Below are 14,244 nucleotides of genomic sequence, written 5' to 3' on the forward strand. Positions count from 1 at the left end.
CGGCCAGCTAAGGACCAGGGGTCCCGGCGTTGCCAGAGCTTGGGCAGCCAATCAAAGACTGAACAGGCAGGTCGGGTCCGAGACGCACCTGCCGGTTGGAAACCCCTTGTCAAAACAGGACATCTGAAACACGATGCCACCCCCCTCCTTCCCCTCGTGGGCGTTGCTTCTTTTGGTGCAAAGGTGGGTTGATGCCCATGCTCTCTTTGTCTCTCTTCTTTCCTTCATCCATGCTCCATGTCAAGGATGGCATCTGTATCCGTCCAGGAGCGTTGATGCTTTCTTTTCTCGTTCTCGTCTGTTTTCTTTTTCATTTGCTTTGATCCCTCCTGCCATCCATGCATTCATTCTCCTCTTGTTGCGCCTCCCCCACTCTGTCACTCTTACTTTCGTCCCAGCCCCATGCTTGCAAAGAATCCTGGATTCAGACGAACCACAAGGAAACGGCACACGCCAAATCCCACCGAGTTCCCACTCTTGGTCTTCAGCTCAACTCTTTTAGCTTCTCGGTTTCGCCTTTGGTTGGTCTCATTGCAACCGTTTGCACGCAACCGATCCCAGGCAGCTGCAGGACATTAATGCCCTAGGGCACGCACTTGGGAGGGGGGCGAAGGCGGCACGATACAACGGGGAACTCGTTCGTCACACTGCCACATACGTATGTAGTAGCCTCATCCCGAGCGAGAGCTTCCCGGCCGCAATTCGCAACCCTCGTCCACCATCGTCAGATGCGCTGATCCTTCTATGGACTTCCCGTGGATCTCTAATCTGCCATCCCTGGGGCACGCCTTGATAGGGTCGATGTTGACGCTGCCAAAAGTGCAGCACATCTTGGTCATTTCTGGCCCTGCTGAGGGGTGTTATTCTTGCCCCAACCGTTCCATCACCAATAATCTCGTTCCCTTGCAGTATATCTCCCGTCGAGCTTGGGCGAAATGTCAGTGTTGCCTCGGTGCTGGCACTCATCTTCATGATGCGAAACTCGGCTACGTTCAGACATAGGCAACCCTCAGCCACTGCAACATTACTGTGTAGACTTGGTCTTGCGGTCCCGTTGTTGGGGCCCCTGTGTGTCTGGGATGCGTCTGGATTGGCGCCTTTGTTGGCTTCCACAAGCTCACACTTCCAACAACTACCTGCGTACTACCTCCAGCACTGGGAATACGCGCTGCGCCAACCAAGGAGCTACATCCCAACTCCACGTCGCTGAGGCCGTGTGGCTGGCGTGGCCATGCATCTACCAGGTCACACCCCGTTGTCAGCCTCTACCTCTCGTCTCCAGCCCGCCTTCCTCTAGACAGGGACGGCCCTGTTATTCGAACTGCAGTGCGTAATGGACGGCAACTGCTTTCTTTTCCCTCGATGTCCCGGAACCTTGCGCTGTATTCAGCGGTGAAGGGCTTCCTCCTGCTGCCGTTGAAGCATCTGCTCCTCTTCATCAGCCGCTTTTGGCCCTCAGGATCCCTTGCCGACCTTGTTTCGCAGATCTCCCTTCCTCACCTTAAGACGCCAGGCCGTGGCTCAAGTCTCGCAGCAGGCTCTGTCAGCCACACGCCGTGTGCCCCTCCTATTCGTTATGGTCTGGCAGGTTAGAAACTCGTGGGCACGATATGAGCTGATAGATCGGCAACTAGCTTTAGCGACTAACCTCGTGGTCGGCCCAAACCGATGGCACCCTTGTCGATTTTGGATCTAACTGTTCCGATCTTGGTGCGGGTCTAGACTCGACCTCATCAAGTAGCGTCCTTTTCGACGCCTTGGTGGTGATTGCCAGAGACAATTCCGCTTTTCCTTCAGCCTAACGCAATGTTTGCCGCATTGATCTCTCAGCTCCCAAATGGCGCAGCAATGGCGGTGTACTGCGTACTTGTTATGACCCATTTGTTCAGCCGAGCGAGTACAGTCCCTCTCTCATGGCCTACGGCACTGCGACGCCACACGCTTCCACGCCACGCTCATCCTCTCATCTAGCCCAACGGGGAACAGCCTGACCTCGAGATTGACAAAGGCCATCTGAGGTTCATCTAGGGCTCTGATCTTTAACCGTAACGAATACCTTGCTCCAACACCTTGGTCCGGCGTCTACGCCGATTCATAGCTACCTACCTAATTCGGGATACGAAGTCCAGGATGTCTTTGGCGGCAGCCTACCGAGATCATGTCCAGTTACATACGTCCCGACGTGATGTGATGACCGGCTGCCCGCACCAAGCAGCTGTTACACGATGCTCGTCATGCCGTCACAAGACGAGGCTTGATGAGTTACCTCTGCATACTGCTACCCTACAGCACACTGGAAACAACTCGCCTTGGCTTTGTTGCAGACCATGCCCAAGCTGTTCTCATTGGAGCACTCAGGATAGGGCGAGTAGCAGATGGCCGTATGTCGGGAGCAAATTCGATAACCGAACCACGGGGGCTTCCTGTTAATCGCGGACAGCCAAGGATAATTCGAGCATCTGGCCCTTCGTCATCAGTCAGAAGATGGTATCGGTTTGGACGATCCAGATCAGCAAAATGGCTACCCCTGCTAGCGCTCCCCAGCCCATCTGACATGTGTCTATCGTCCGAGAACCCACGAGCCCCAAGATTTAAGGCAAGCCATGGCGCAGTGATCGGCAAAAGAGGCTGCGACGGCCGCCAGAGATTCACAGTTGTTCCAGGGATAGGATGGGATGGGAGCCGGGGAAGCGGTTCCATTCAGACGAGGGCAATTCGGTTTCTTGCCTGCATAGGCAACGAGGGAGCCAACGATTGCGTCAGGCACAGCGGGGGCATTGCCAGAACATGACACAGGCTCCCGCTGAGAGGTGAGGGATGAGACTGACGAGAAGGGGCCTGACGCTACACGCGTCATCTGTTGCCGTCCTGGCGCGCCTCCCGCTGCTGCTTCTGCACTTTGAATTGAAACAAGCCAGCCTACAATGGAAGCTAACTAGACGAAATGCTGTTTTGAGATGCAGTGGTTAATTCGATTCGCCATGAATACATACACACGGGGCCACCGAGAATAGAGCCCAGCTGATGGATACCGAAGAAGACAGACGACAAGACGACGGACGACACAACGAAGAGCGAGGAAAAGCAAAGACACACTGCAGCCCCCCTCGGTTGCTGCTTGGTGAACGACCCTGCTTAAAGAAAGCCCTGGTAATTTCCGACAGTTCCTTTCCTGGCGCCAATCCATGCTCGCAATTGCCACTCTCGGAAAGCCTGGGTTTCGAATTACCACAAGAGAGGGTAATTTAATACGTGCCCTACACACCTAGGCAAGGCAAGGCACACGAATGGTTCACAGACCCTCATGTTCGCGAGCGATTTGAAACATGACAGGACCAGACGGAGAATAAGACCATCGGTTAGGGCCGTTTCCGCCGCGCGCTTGTGCCCTCAGCGGCCGCAAAATCCACACATTACATTGGATCTGTGATGGAACCTGCTCGCAAGCATTGCCGTTCAGTCGTCTAGACCTTCGTGGGCTTGCACATTGCGAGCTGAAGATTAGATTCGTCTTCTCCACATGGAAATAGCGCCCGCTATGCTATGCCTTGACCTGGTGAGTCGAGCATTGAAGCATTTCTTGTCTTGGGGTTCGTTCGTTGGAGCCGCATTGTGTCTTGATCATGTCAGCTTACACGACAACACAACGACAGCCTTGATCCCAACAAACGACTGTTTCCTTTGATTGTCTGCATGCCACCTCTTTCTTACTTTCTGCTGCTCCAGGTCCTCCTTGTCTGGTGCCTCCAAGGCCTTCCTTCGTACATGGTACATAGACATACGTAACCCGTCTCATCTAATCTCGGACGCCGATGCTCACACACGCGCCGCCGCCGTCGTCGCCAACGGCCGCTAGCGCGTGCCTCTCCATGTGGCGTTTCACATTTTCTCTTGCTTTTCTGTACTCTTCTTTTCTTTTCCTTGCTTCTCGTGTTGCCGCTGTCGATCAGAGCCCATGGGCGGTCATAGTGCCATGCTTCTCAACCCACCCTCCCCGTCCCAATGGAGCAGGAGTTGACTACCGGCATTCCTACTTGGTAGCGATCACGACATGGGCGCAACACCAAGATTTGCAAAGAGTTAGAGGGCATGGTCAAAGATATCCACACCGGCCGGACGGGTCCGCTCTCTAGCGTCGTCAGTGACTGACTGGGTGTGGGCAACACGGTACGTATGCATCTCAGGCGAGGTCCGCAGCCTTTTCAGAGATTCCACCAAGGAGCTTTATGCTTGAATTCCCACAAGGCGTTCCAAACAAGCATAGGGGCAAACTGGTAAGCAGCAGCAAAGCATCGGCAATCATGACAATTCTTTGGTGAGCAAGTGCGTAGCGTAGCGTACGATGCTGTCTATACCGATTCAGTGAATTCTTTCTTTCTTAAAAAAGGGAATAAAGGCAACAAGGAGGTATCTCGCAACCAGCCCCAAACGACCAGCCACACACACAATCATTCATTCCCTTGATTCCCAATCCTTCCTCCGTGGATCATTTGAATAGAAACGAAAAAAAACCCTCCCACACCCTTCTCTTCCCGTTCGCCCTTTCATACCTTCCTTGTAGCCATAGCCATAGCCAGCCGTCCTTGTCGAATGCTCCTCGCTGAAAATAAACAAGTGAACAAGTATCCATACCTATCCAGAGCACGCCCAATTGGCAGATAATAGGGGTGTAGTACAAATGGATGCGTTCTGCCGTCCCATCTATTGTATTGTTTTGTCGTCTCGTGCTCTCGCCCTCTCTTCATAATCATCTAATCTGTTTCAGTCAGGAGAGGCTTTTCGTCGACTGCCTGGTCCTGTGCCTGATTCGTCTTGTTGTACGTGTGTGTGTGGTTGAAAAAAAAGTTTTGGGTATGCAATGTATCGTGATGCCATCGAGAACAAGGAAACTGAGCATGCGTCTTCTCTTCTTGTCTGATCACGCCGCCTCGTCCCTTGCAGACGCAAGATCGTCTGTGGCAGGATCCTCCCCATCAACCTAGTGAGGGAAGAGTCGGTCCTTGATCGACGAGCCCGTGGAAGTGAAGCTGCTGCGCTTGCTGGGGTCCTTCGAGGTCCCGAATGGGGTATTCTCGGCCTTTTGACCGTCCTCGACGAGGCTTGTCGAGCTTTGTCGCTGGGGGGCCTTCTTGAGGAGACCCTTGGTCTTTTCGGTCGGGGTGCTAGCCAGGGACGGCCTCTCACTGTTTGACTCGCTGTTCCGCCTATTCTTGGTAAGCTTCCGAGGCAGACGCTTATGCTGCTGCTGCTGAGGAGCGCCGTCCACCGTAGGCGCAAAGTCCACCGAGCGGCTGTCGCTCGACACACGGCTGAGTGCAGCGGCGGTTGTCGAGTGTGGTGAGCTGTCCCGTATGGTCAGTGGTACCGGCTCTGGGGCATGAGCATGTTCTTTGCTATAGACGGGGCTATCTTGCGCCTGCAAGGAAGTGTAGTCGATTGGTTGATTGAACACAGCCTCTTCTTGCATGGGGTCTGAGACCGTGGTGGATGGCTTTGCTGCCCTGGGAGTTGGTTGGACAACTGGAGGTGGAATAACAATCGTTCTGTTGGGCCCGTGAGAGTTGGAGTTGGAGTTGGTGCTTGGCTGAGGGCTTGGGGCCGCTGGTTGAGGCGCTGGGTGAGGTGCCGAATGAGTCTGCGCTGTGTTGTTTGGGGCATGCTGCAAGATATCAATTCAAATCCTCTCCCTGGACGCTTCAATGCTACTCACCTCAGTGCTGAGATATGCGTCAAGTTTCTTTTTCAGCACTTCTGACCGGACAGGTTTGGCGAGATAGTCATTCATGCCAGCAGCCAGGCACTTCTCTCTGTCGCCCTGGATCGCCGAGGCAGTCATTGCGATGACCAGGATCTTGCGCACCGCATCCAGCGAGTCCTTCCGAATCAGCTTTGTCGCTTCGTAGCCATCTAGAACCGGCATCTGGACATCCATCAAGACGACGTGATATGGCTTGCCCTCCTTGGCATTCTGCCGGAGCCCCTCGACCGCCTTGAGACCATTGTCATAGGCCACGACTCCTTTGTAGCCCAGCCGCTGCACGTACTGGATGGCGATCTTCTGGTTGATGGGGTTGTCTTCAGCCACGCAGATGCGAACCTGTTCCTTGGGCACCTTGGACAGGTCCAGGCATGGGTTGGGCGAGTCAGCCCGCTCCAGAGGAGAAGTGGTGGCCGAGTATCGGTCGATGGGAGGCGTCGTCTTGGATTGGGCGTCACCAGCAGCGACATCTGATTTGGCCTTTTCGAATGTCACTGTGAACCAAGCTGTCGTGCCCACATTCTCCTCGCTCTCAAGCCGAATCTTGCCCTTCATCATCGTCTCGATGAGGGACTTGCAGATGCTTAGACCTAGGCCGCTTCCGCCATACTTCCTTGCTGTGCTTGCGTCGGCCTGGCTGAAGGGCTGGAACAGTTTGGCCAACTGCTGAGGGGGGATGCCGATGCCTGTATCTCGGACCCAGAAGGTGAGCATGGCATGCTCCTTGGTCTCCTTGTCAAGACGGGCCCCGATGGTGATGGAGCCATCCTCAGTGAACTTGAGACTGTTTCCAATGAGATTGCCAAGAACTTGATGGAGGCGAATGGGGTCGCCGTAGATCAGCATGGGCGGCAGGTTGATATCTTGGACGATCTTGACGTTCTTCTTGGAAGTCTTTTCGCGATTGCTGTACGATACGGCCCGGACCACCTCGCGGACCATGTCTTCTGGGTTGAAAGCGATGATGTATAGCTTCATCTTGTCCGCCTCCATCTTGGAGAAGTCGAGGATGTCGTTGATGACAGTTAGCAGCAGGTCAGCAGAGACACGGATCGAGTCTGCCATCTCGAGCTGGTCTTTATCTAGATCGCTGTCACGAAGCAGTTCCGAGTTGCCAATCACGCCGTTGAGAGGAGTGCGAAGTTCGTGAGAGACATTGGCCAAGAAGATGGACTTTGCCTTGGCGGCTTCTTCAGCGAGCTTGACATTGCGCTTCGCTTCCGCCTCTGCATCCTTGGCCTTTGTCTCTGCCGCAAGAGCCTTGGCTAGAGCGCGCTTCTGAACTGCCACCATGGATCGGTTCTCTGCCGAGATCTTCTCGACATTCTTCATGGCGAGTGCGTTGGAGTAGCTGATGCCGATCTGGTTGACGAGGAGCTGCAACACCGTGACATTGCGATCAGTGAAGGCACCGGGCTCGCCCTCAAGATACAAGACTCCCAGCAGCGGCTTGTTACCATGACAGATGGGGATGGCGATGATCCCTTTGCCAACGGGGTTTCTCTGCAGCCAGGATTGGTTGACGTTGCCGAACCGCTCATCAGCTATCAAGTCGGGAACGAAGACCGACTCCAGGAAGCGAGTGCAGTAGAGAACAACATTCTCGGCTATCAGCGACGTCCCTGACAAGGGTATGCCTGGTATGTGGGCTGAAGCACCCCTCTCGGGGTCACCGCTGGCAGCTACGCACCACGAGTCCGAGTCGTTCTCCTGGACGACTATGGCGGCACGTGTTGCTGAGCCGCCGCAGGTTTGGAGGATGACGTCGCACATGGTCTTGAGCAGCTCGTCCACCTGCAGCACCGACGATATGACCTGCGAGGACACCAGGATGGCATGGAGGTCGATCATATCGAGAGCAGGCAACCCTGCCCCGGGCTCAGCCTGCATGTTCATTGAACCTCGCCACGCCCCTATGCGCTCTCCCTTCAGGTCAGTCATGTTCATGTTGTTGGAAGTGATGTGTGTCAGATCTCCTCCGTCTTCGCCATCCACAGCCCGATATTGGACCGACGTCGTGTCGGCGACAAAGTCAGTCTGTACACCCATGTCTGTGGTTCGGTGGCTTCTTGTTGGCCCATGTAGGAGGAGACTATGCTCCTCTTCGATGGCCTTTGAAACTCCGTTGGCACCCATCTGTCGGAACAAGCCAACAGCTTCCACGAGTGCCGCACGAGCGGACCGGCGTGCCTTTCGTCGGATGAAGAGACCTGCCATGAGATAGTTGCCCAGAGCCTCATCGAACACAGCATCGTACTCAGTGGCATGGTCTAGAGCTTGCTCATAGTGCTGGATGGCGGTTCCGTGGTCCTTGGATAACTCTGCGATCTGAGCCTGGAGCAGCTTCGACCAGCAAAGGTAGTTGATATCTGAGACAAGCGCCCATTCATCAATCATCCTCACAAAGCTACGCAGCTCCCTGATGACCTCCTCGGCCTGCGAGGCAAAGTCTTCAGTAGGCGAGCAGGGAACCTGCATCTGTCGCAGCAACCGTCCGGCAAGGGACAAGCCATAGAATAGTAATATCATCCTGCTGTTGCGTGAGGACCAGAGCATGGTCAGGTCATCAGTGCACTTCTTCCCAAGCTCAACGGCACGCTCGTAATGGCCGTAGAGGTATAGGGGTATCATCTCGAAGCTCTCGTAGAAGATGCTGGATCGGTTGCTCTGGCGACTGCAGCTAAGCAACCACTTCTTGTAGCACTCCGAGTTATGTTGCTCGTCATTCATCACCTCCGAGGCGATGCGGATGCGAGTCTTGCCCTGAAGGGCACGGCAGAGCTGTCTAACAGCGATGAGAACCGACCCGCCCCTGGAGTCGGTGTACCAGTTCGGAATTTCCTCGCAGCCGTACTGGCAGAACCCTTCGAGATCTGCGCAGTTCTCGTTGCTGAAGAATTTGAACACGGCAGACACTCCGTAGCTCATGATGGTCGCTATCCGGTCGCCAGCAACTGAAGCATACTCGACTGCATCTTCCATCTGAGCCATGATTGTGGGCATCACCATGTACACATGTCCAATACACATCGAGTGAAGCGTCAAGCCGCGAGCGAGTGAGAAGGCGTCTCGAGACTGATAGAGCAGCTCTTGAGCGGTGATACCCAGATCCACAGCGAACTGTGGCATGTTGAACCGCGAGAGAGAGATCATGGAGAGATAGAGGAATCCCATACCGGATTGTGGGTACGCACCCCGTTGGAGATGCATCTCTACCATGGTGAGGGTGAGATTGTAATACCGCAGACCATCGCTCCACCAAGCGGCGCTGATGGTCTCGGCGAGGACCGCTCCGATAGACGCGACACTTGGGTCCTCAGCCTGATTGTAACTGACCAGTTCGGCCCGATCCATGGTTTGGATCTGAATGGAAAGGCGCTCAAACTTCTCGTCGCACCTCTGCAAGGTTGGGTCCTCGTCCACCGAAACCCCCAGCTCGACCAGGCATTCCTTGAGGGACACAAGAGCAGCAGATGCATCGCCGTTCTGGGCATATATCCTTGACTGCAGAACATATGCTGGTGCTTTGTCGAAAGCTGTCTTGGAGTTGGCAAAGATGGTGGCCAGTGTTTCGCTCGCCGGGGTATAATGGCCCATGTACAGATAGCACTCGGCCGCCCTAAGGTAGAGCTGCATCGTCTCGTCATACGAAACATCGTCTTTGCCCTCAGTCCAGGGGCTGTCCTGAAGAAGCGCAAGTGCTGTGCTGTAGTACTTGGCTGCGGTTGGCTTCGCGCCACTCTCTGCAGCAGCTTGCGCGCAATCTGTCAACAGCTTGCGGTACTCATGACGGCTTGGGATCCGTCGTTTGATGATATCGACCGCCTCGCAGATATGGGACGCTGTGCTGTCTCGTTGCCTAGATTCACCGGCATAGTACTTCTGGAGTGTTTGTGCAATGATAAAGTGCATCTTTCGGGAGTTGCACTCTTGCAAGTCTGACGATGCATGGATGTATCGATCGTGGGCGAATCGGAATCGATCATCCGTCTCGCTAGGTACGATTATGTAGGCCTGGATGGCCGCTTGAAGACCAGCGATGGCCTCGCCCTGCGAGTAGCTCTTGTGAGCAAAGGTCGGACAACATGATCCCCAATCGTCTTCGTGATAATCGAATTCACCACCCATCAGGTGGCAAATGAGCTCGAACGAGAACGAGTTGCCGATAAGAGCCGCCCAGGCGAGCAAAGTCCGGGCTGCTGCCGGAAGTTCGGTCAACCTGTGCGTAATGAAACCCGTGTCGAGCACATCGTAGTCCTTCTCCCCTTGAAACTGCTCGAAGAGTCTGTCTAGGTCATAATGCCATTGACTGTCCCTGTAATCGTACCAAATACACCGCTTTCGGTAACAGGCACTCAGCATCTCTCGCATGTAGAATGGATTGCCTGCTGTCTTGGATTGCAGAACGAGAGCGAGAGGGAGAACTTCTTCCATGGGCCTGCAGAGCGTTGTCGAGACGTATTGAACAATGTCATCTTCAGAGAGAGCTGACAAAGTGATCCGAGTGACCAGGGGGCCACCAGAACGGGGAAACTCGTCCGACTCAGGGGGGTGAACGATGCTCTGAATCTTCTCCCATGTGAATTCCTCTGTTCGGTATGTGACAATGATGACCATCTTCATCCTCGAAGCAATGATTTGAGAAATGAGCTCGAGGGACTCGTCGTCGGCAAAGTGGAGGTCATCCAAACAGAAGCATATGAACTTGTGTGCCGTGAACACTCGAAGGACGTCCAAGAAGATGTTCATCAATCGCATGGTCTTGGTAGATGTGCCGGCTCGGAGAAAATCCTGTGATGACTGAGAAGCGATGCTAGGGTTCCTCGCAACAGGACCAGGCGAACATCCCGGAGAGGAGCCACGGCGCTTCAGTCCAACCTTCCCGTTGCTCTTCAGGTTAAGGTGCTGAGACGAGGAGATTGACCGTGCAGGATTGACCTCAGGAGGGCCAAGGAGGAATTCGGGAAGTCCTAGTAACCGGTGCAGCATGGGCCAGACAGGGCGGACGAACTGCTTGAGCCCCTGGTGAAAAGGAGTCTCTGTGTTTCTCTCGCCCCAGACCTGCTTGAACAGGGACGATAACAACTTAAGCAGTGGCCCAAAGGCTGTTCTCCTTGCAGTATCGAATTTGGCTGTTGCGCAATAACCTCGTCTCCTGGCCTCTGCAAGAACGCTCTGGACGAGACAGCTCTTCCCCAGTCCTCCAGCACCCTCGATCGCCACAACCTCGCAGTGGTCGCGACGGCGGAACTTGGCTGACCCCAGCTGCCTGGAAAGGCTCGAGGCGGTTGACTCTACTAGGCTGTGACGATTCTGTGATTCCGCCCCGGTGCTATCCACGAGACTGCGAGTCTCAATTGAGATGGATTGGTGCCTCTCCCATGGCTTGGCAACCCGAGGGAAAGCGCCTGATGGCGACGATGAGATGGTATCGCCAGAATTCGTCTGGGTATCCGAGAAGAACGGGTGAAATGTGGTCCTTGGTAGTTTAGGATCTGAGGACGCTGTATGAGTAAAAGAACCACTTCGACGGTTGGTACCATCAATAGAGCTCGCTCCCTCGCTCGAGATGTCGTCGAAAGCAGCCACCTCGTTTGACAAGCTCGAGCCGTCAGAGAAGCGGTTGCTGCCGCTCTTTAGAGTCATGGAATGAGCCTTGGCAACACGATCAATGACCTTGACAAGCTCAGCCTGCTCCCGTTGGCGACCGATCATGATGGTAGGAAGCATGAAAAAGGACGATACATCCTTGGTTCCAATCTTCCACTCCTTAAGTGCCAACCAATCCCCGTCGCCCAGGAACTCCTGAACCTTGACCAGATCGTGACGAAGCCCGCTCGCCGAATGGTAACGGTCAGTAACATTCTTGGCTGTGCATTTCTGAATAATTCTTCCAACCACGTCGGGAATGTCCAGTCGTACAGTCGACACATTGGGTATCCTGCGCCCGAGAACTCCCTGGACAATGTCGAGAGGACTGTCACCGTCGAAAACGGGTTTCTGGGTCAGCAGCGTCCAGAACAAGACACCCAGGGAATAGATGTCTGTCCGGCTGTCCGGTTCTGCGGGCATTCGCCCTGTTTGCTCGGGGCTAATGTAGAGGAGCTTGTTTCGAGCGCCTAGTTCTTTGGAGAGAGTCGACCACCCACTACTTGTCAAGCCATGCTCAAACGAGCGTATTCCGGACCCAAATGATAGTATTTTGACCTGCCCCTCTTCAACGTTGAAGTGAAACGCATCGCCTCGAATTTCGCCATGAATCATGCCCAGACCGTGATGAAGAAGCTCGAGGCATTGTGCTGCACCGATGGCAAAATCGAGAAAGTACTGCAAGGAGATCGGGTCGTGTAGTTCGGGTTCGTTTTTGCGGAGCGATGTAAATGTCTCTCCTACAGTACGGGCTCTGTAGTAGGCTGGGCCCATGTCAAGGACCTCGAGGAGATAATTGGGACCGGGATGTTGATAGATGGCAACAATGACGGGTGCGCGGTCGCCTGGAAGAGGGTTCAGCCTAATTAGGTCGAGTGGCTTCACGATATGTTGCCCATTCGGATCCGAGTCTGCCGTTAAACTCTTGGCGATGTGAAAAGCGCGCTCTTCTCGGAGGGCATGGAAGGATATGCGAGCAACGACTTGCTCTTCGACGTAGGGAGCATCATTGGATACATTCGAGGGCACCGAAGCTGGAGGTGTGATTGCCGGTAAATCGGTGGTGTCGCTTGAGGCCGAGGGATAAGGTTCTGACGGCGATGGCCGGCCAGAATGGAGCTTCAAGATGGATCCTGGACTCGAGGCATTATGAGAGCTTGAGGGAGGGGAGAATGGAGAGACGAAGCGGGTTCCAAAGACATGCCTGAGGTGGGTTAGAAATCAAGATTGTGACAAGGGCACGAGGACTGGTAGTCTGGCGTCGGCTCGTGAGACGCGCCTCGAGAGCGCACTTACCAGTAATCATAGGAAGAGTGGAATGGCAACTGGCTCTCGTCCCATGTATAACCGGCTATTTGGCGAAGTCGCTCGTAGAGTCGAGGAGGTGGATCGAGGAGGTCGTCAGAGACGAGGGACACGCCGTCCATGATGGAGCGCGAACAGCTGCGCACCGCGCGGGCGTGGCACTCGACGTCGGCAGCAGGACGGGTAGACAGCGGGAAGCGGGCATTCGCATTCAGTAAAGGTTTGAGCCACTCGAATGTGAAGCGCCCATCCTTGGAGATCGGTCGGCGGCGGTGGTGGTGTAGGTGATTTGCAGTCGTCGAGGGCTAGAGGGCGACTAGATGGGCCGGGATCTAGAGGTGACAGGTCTGAGGGAAGCTCGAGCCTCAAATGTTCCTGGAGGCAGTGCGAGGGCAGGATCTGGGATGTTGTGGGATCTGCGCCTTGGTCGGGATATATGAGACGAGGGAGGTGGGACTCTCTAGGATGAGGCGTTGGAGGAGAGTCCAAGATGACGATAGGGCCACGGTGAGGGGGAGCCACAGGTCGAGGCTGCCGACGTTCGGAGGGCGGAGGTGGTGGCTGATGCCGCAGAGGACAAGATATAATGCCAACCGGCGATACCTGGAGACAGACAAGACGGTGGTGGTGGTAGTCACCGAGAAGAGGTGGATTGGCTACCTAGACCTGGGTAGGTACTGTACTGTCGTATGGCGGATGTAGACTACGAGCGAGTGGACTTTGTGGTGGTGGATTCAAGTTCCCGCCCCCCCAAGTGCAAGTGACGGGTCAAAGTGGTTTTTGGGTGGTGGATTGGCGGATTGGGTGCAGTCCAGAAGATTAGCGGACTGTCCGGGCCGTTTCTGACGGGGAGGATTCCCAGGTCAGGCCAAGCAAGCTCACGAGGGCAAACAGGGACGGGAGAGAGAGAGATGGGATGTTTCAGCGGAAGGGTTTCTTGTTCTTTTTAAAAAACTAAACTTGGGTGGTTGTGAATGGATGGTGGGAATTCTAGATGATACCCAGGGTCCAAGTCCTGTTCACGAGCCTGGTCCAGGATCCTGCCAAGTGGGTGATGGATGCAAGGCCAACAAGGGTAGCTTCCGGTTTGGCAGCTGGTTTTTTGGGCTGGGGCTCCTCACCTTGCTAGAAGAAGAGACGAATAACCTTGTTATTATTCTCCCTGGTGCGATATGTCAAGCTGTTATAGCATACCAGACTTGGGCCGTTCCAACCTCCCTCCTCTTCTCCTTTCCCGCCGTAGCAACCCTACCGATGCTCTGGTTCAAGCCCATCATCTCTGAGACACTTGACGCCTTCTATCCATGCTTCCATGGACCGTCCTCTAGACTGACCACCATCACACGTGCTACTCACCCCCCCCCCGACTCCACCTTCACCACCATCATGAACCTCAAATGCAAGCCTGCCCTATCACCACTGCCATCACAATTCCTCGTGTACAGCTGCATCTCCAGCTCTGCAAAACTGCCGCCGCTCGCCTCGCCTCGTCTCGCCCACTGCCGCTGTTCCCGCTTGGGCACCGACAATAC

The 14,244-nt window shown here is 54.8% G+C and overlaps 1 protein-coding gene across 1 annotated transcript; it reads right to left on the minus strand.

Annotated features, from left to right (window-relative positions):
• Positions 1-4,978: 4,978 nt before the first annotated feature.
• Positions 4,979-12,834, minus strand: MRS44_002708 (uncharacterized protein; the record flags this gene model as incomplete). The annotated part of the gene is made up of 3 exons (XM_046268155.2): positions 4,979-5,659; positions 5,711-12,611; positions 12,704-12,834. The coding sequence occupies 3 exons, from the start codon at positions 12,832-12,834 to the stop codon at positions 4,979-4,981; spliced, it is 7,713 nt and encodes a 2,570-aa protein (XP_046136817.1).
• Between the last annotated feature and the right edge of the window lie 1,410 nt (positions 12,835-14,244).

This window comes from Fusarium solani (assembly GCF_023522795.1).
Source record: "Fusarium solani strain SB1 chromosome Unknown bctg00000001, whole genome shotgun sequence".
NCBI classification, from domain to species: Eukaryota; Fungi; Ascomycota; class Sordariomycetes; order Hypocreales; family Nectriaceae; genus Fusarium; species Fusarium solani.